Source organism: Tachysurus vachellii, chromosome 12, assembly GCF_030014155.1.
Source record: "Tachysurus vachellii isolate PV-2020 chromosome 12, HZAU_Pvac_v1, whole genome shotgun sequence".
In the NCBI taxonomy this organism is placed as follows: Eukaryota; Metazoa; Chordata; class Actinopteri; order Siluriformes; family Bagridae; genus Tachysurus; species Tachysurus vachellii.
The window spans coordinates 2,126,986-2,129,485 of NC_083471.1; the positions used below are offsets into that span (position 1 = coordinate 2,126,986).

The 2,500-nt window shown below is 34.8% G+C and overlaps 1 protein-coding gene across 6 annotated transcripts in view; it reads right to left on the reverse strand.

Moving 5' to 3' along the window:
• Window positions 1–2,500, reverse strand: part of hadhb (hydroxyacyl-CoA dehydrogenase trifunctional multienzyme complex subunit beta) — a 21,847-nt gene that overhangs the window by 12,790 nt on the left and 6,557 nt on the right. For 3 of the 6 annotated variants that reach the window (XM_060883781.1, XM_060883780.1, XM_060883779.1), the window contains exon 16: window positions 1,706–1,745. In XM_060883781.1, the coding sequence (XP_060739764.1) occupies window positions 1,710–1,745 (36 nt within the window). In that variant the 3' untranslated portion in view covers window positions 1,706–1,709. Of the gene's footprint in view, window positions 1–1,293; window positions 1,746–2,500 lie in introns of those variants that run through there. The other 3 variants (XM_060883777.1, XM_060883782.1, XM_060883778.1) reach the window with 2 other exon arrangements.

The following is a 2,500-nucleotide window of genomic DNA, read 5'->3' on the forward strand; positions in this document are numbered from 1 at the left end:
ATTAGTGATGAGTCACAGTCACTGCTTTCTGTAACGATACATACGAGGGCACTGGGTCTAGTGGATAGTCATAGTTCTCCTACAGCGTGAGGTGTTGCTTGCACCACCACTAATATTATTAGAGAAAGAAAATTCCAATTTTCACAAAATGCACTGTGCATTGAAGGCGTCGAGAATAACACGTGAGTGGGATTAGTTTTGTCTTATCATGCAATATAGCTGAGCTTTAGTGTATTCCTCAGCATGAGTATAGTGTAGAACAGTACAGTACAGTGGCTCAGATCTCAGCTCTAGAGCTTGATAGATTGAAACGAAAAATCTGATGACGTCAGTTTTTTTGCTCAAAATAACGATAAGGGTTAGAGTTAGTGATATCTGAGTGAAAAATTAGTCAAAATCCAATTTTCACATATTTCTCACTGTGCGTTACTGAGATCAAGACTAAAACGTGAGTGTGATTAGTTTTGTCATATCATGAAATATAGCTGAGCTTTAATTTATTCTTTTATATGAGTATATAACTGTACAGTATAGTGTATATATAAGTATATATAAGTATATATAAGTTCAGTGGCTCAGATCTCAGCTCTAGAGCATGAAATATTAAAACTAATCTAAAAACTAAAACTAGCACATTCGCCTCACACCTCCAGGGTTGGGGGTTCGATTCCCGCCTCCGCCTTGTGTGTGTGGAGTTTGCATGTTCTCCCCGTGCCTCGGGGGTTTCCTCCGGGTACTCCGGTTTCCTCCCCCGGTCCAAAGACATGCATGGTAGGTTAATTGGCATCTCTGGAAAATTGTCCGTAGTGTGTGATTGCGTGAGTGAATGAGAGTGTGTGTGTGTGTGCCCTGTGATGGGTTGGCACTCCGTTCAGGGTGTATCCTGCCCTGATGCCCGATGACGCCTGAGATAGGCACAGGCTCCCCGTGACCTGAGGTAGTTTGGATAAGCGGTAGAAAATGAATGAATGAATGAATTTTGTCTCAAATAATAATGTGTTAGTTTTAGTGATTTTCTGACTGAAATATTCACACTGTATGTAGTGCAGTATCGCTGAGATCTAATAATTATTCCTTATGAACATATTATAGAACAGTTCAGTAACTTGGGTCTCAGCTCTAGAGCCTGGAACATTAAAACTAATCACACTCCCGTGTTAGTCTGCAGCTCCTCAACCTGAACACGATGACTTTACAGAGCTGTATGTCGTATGTGACAGCAGATATTTTATACACACTTCAGCAACAACGATCTTAAAGGTAAAAATCAAAAACAAACAAGAGACAAAGACATGGTACTTATTTAGATTATTTATTTGACAATATCATTACAAAAAAGACACAATGGAAACGTTATCCATGCACAGATGAGCTTCTGGAGGAGTGTAACGTCAGATCATGTTCATGAACAGCAGAACTGTGAAGCTTAAATAGGAACTACCTACAGGATCACTCTGCTTCTAACAGTGTAAGTGTAGAAACATGTTACTTTACAATAAACACGTGTTCTTAGCGTGTTAAGATTTTCCTCAGCTGCGTTACACATCTGTAACCTTCACAAGTGCTTTCATTTCTTTCCTTCTTTTTTCTTTCAAGGCCTTGTGGTACACATTTATTTATCTATTATTTACACAATTTGCCATTCATTCTGTACTAGTGTGTGTGTGTGTGTGTGTGTGTGTGCTGCAGCAGTCTGTACTACTACTGTTCTACTGTGGATACGCCTCAATAACCATGGCGTGTCCCTGTGGGAAACAAAAAGAAAAGTGTGTCAGTGAAAAGAGATTCTGTGTGAAACGATTTCATTTTAACATGTTAATTACATTATTTATTTTAACATGTTAATTATATTAACATAGCAATAATGATTAGAAAGAAAAATCTAGAAATAATAAATATATAGTATGTAGTGTTCATAGAGCAACACAAATATATTTAGCAGGTGATAAAATAATAATAACAATAATAAAAAGAAGAAGCTTTAATTCTACAAACACTGGGTATAAACTATTAAATAAAAAAATATGCTGATAGGTTAAAATAATGCTGAAAATATTAAAGTAAAAAATTTATTAAATGTATTAAATTCAGATTGTTTGTAAAATGTAAAAGTAAAAATATTACTGGGAAAAAAGAAGCTTGATATTAAATTAAAAAAAACATGAACAATAAAAACAAAAGTTCAACCCCCCCCCCCCCCAAAAAAAAAAAAATAAAAAAATAAAAAACTTCAGTTTTTTAATAATATTAAATTATTACTATTAAATATTAATATTAAAAACAAGAACTGAACAATATAATACACATTACATTATTAGAAACCTTTGCTGGAATATTAAACTTAAATGTGTATATAATTTGAAACAAAGAATTTTTAAATGCAGAACTGTAAGTCACAAAAAAAGGTTTATTACTGTTTTTGTTAGAAGGGTATTTCTGTGTAATGTTGCTGTTATATAGGTAAAGCATGCTTCTGTGTGCGAGTATGTGTGTGTGTGAG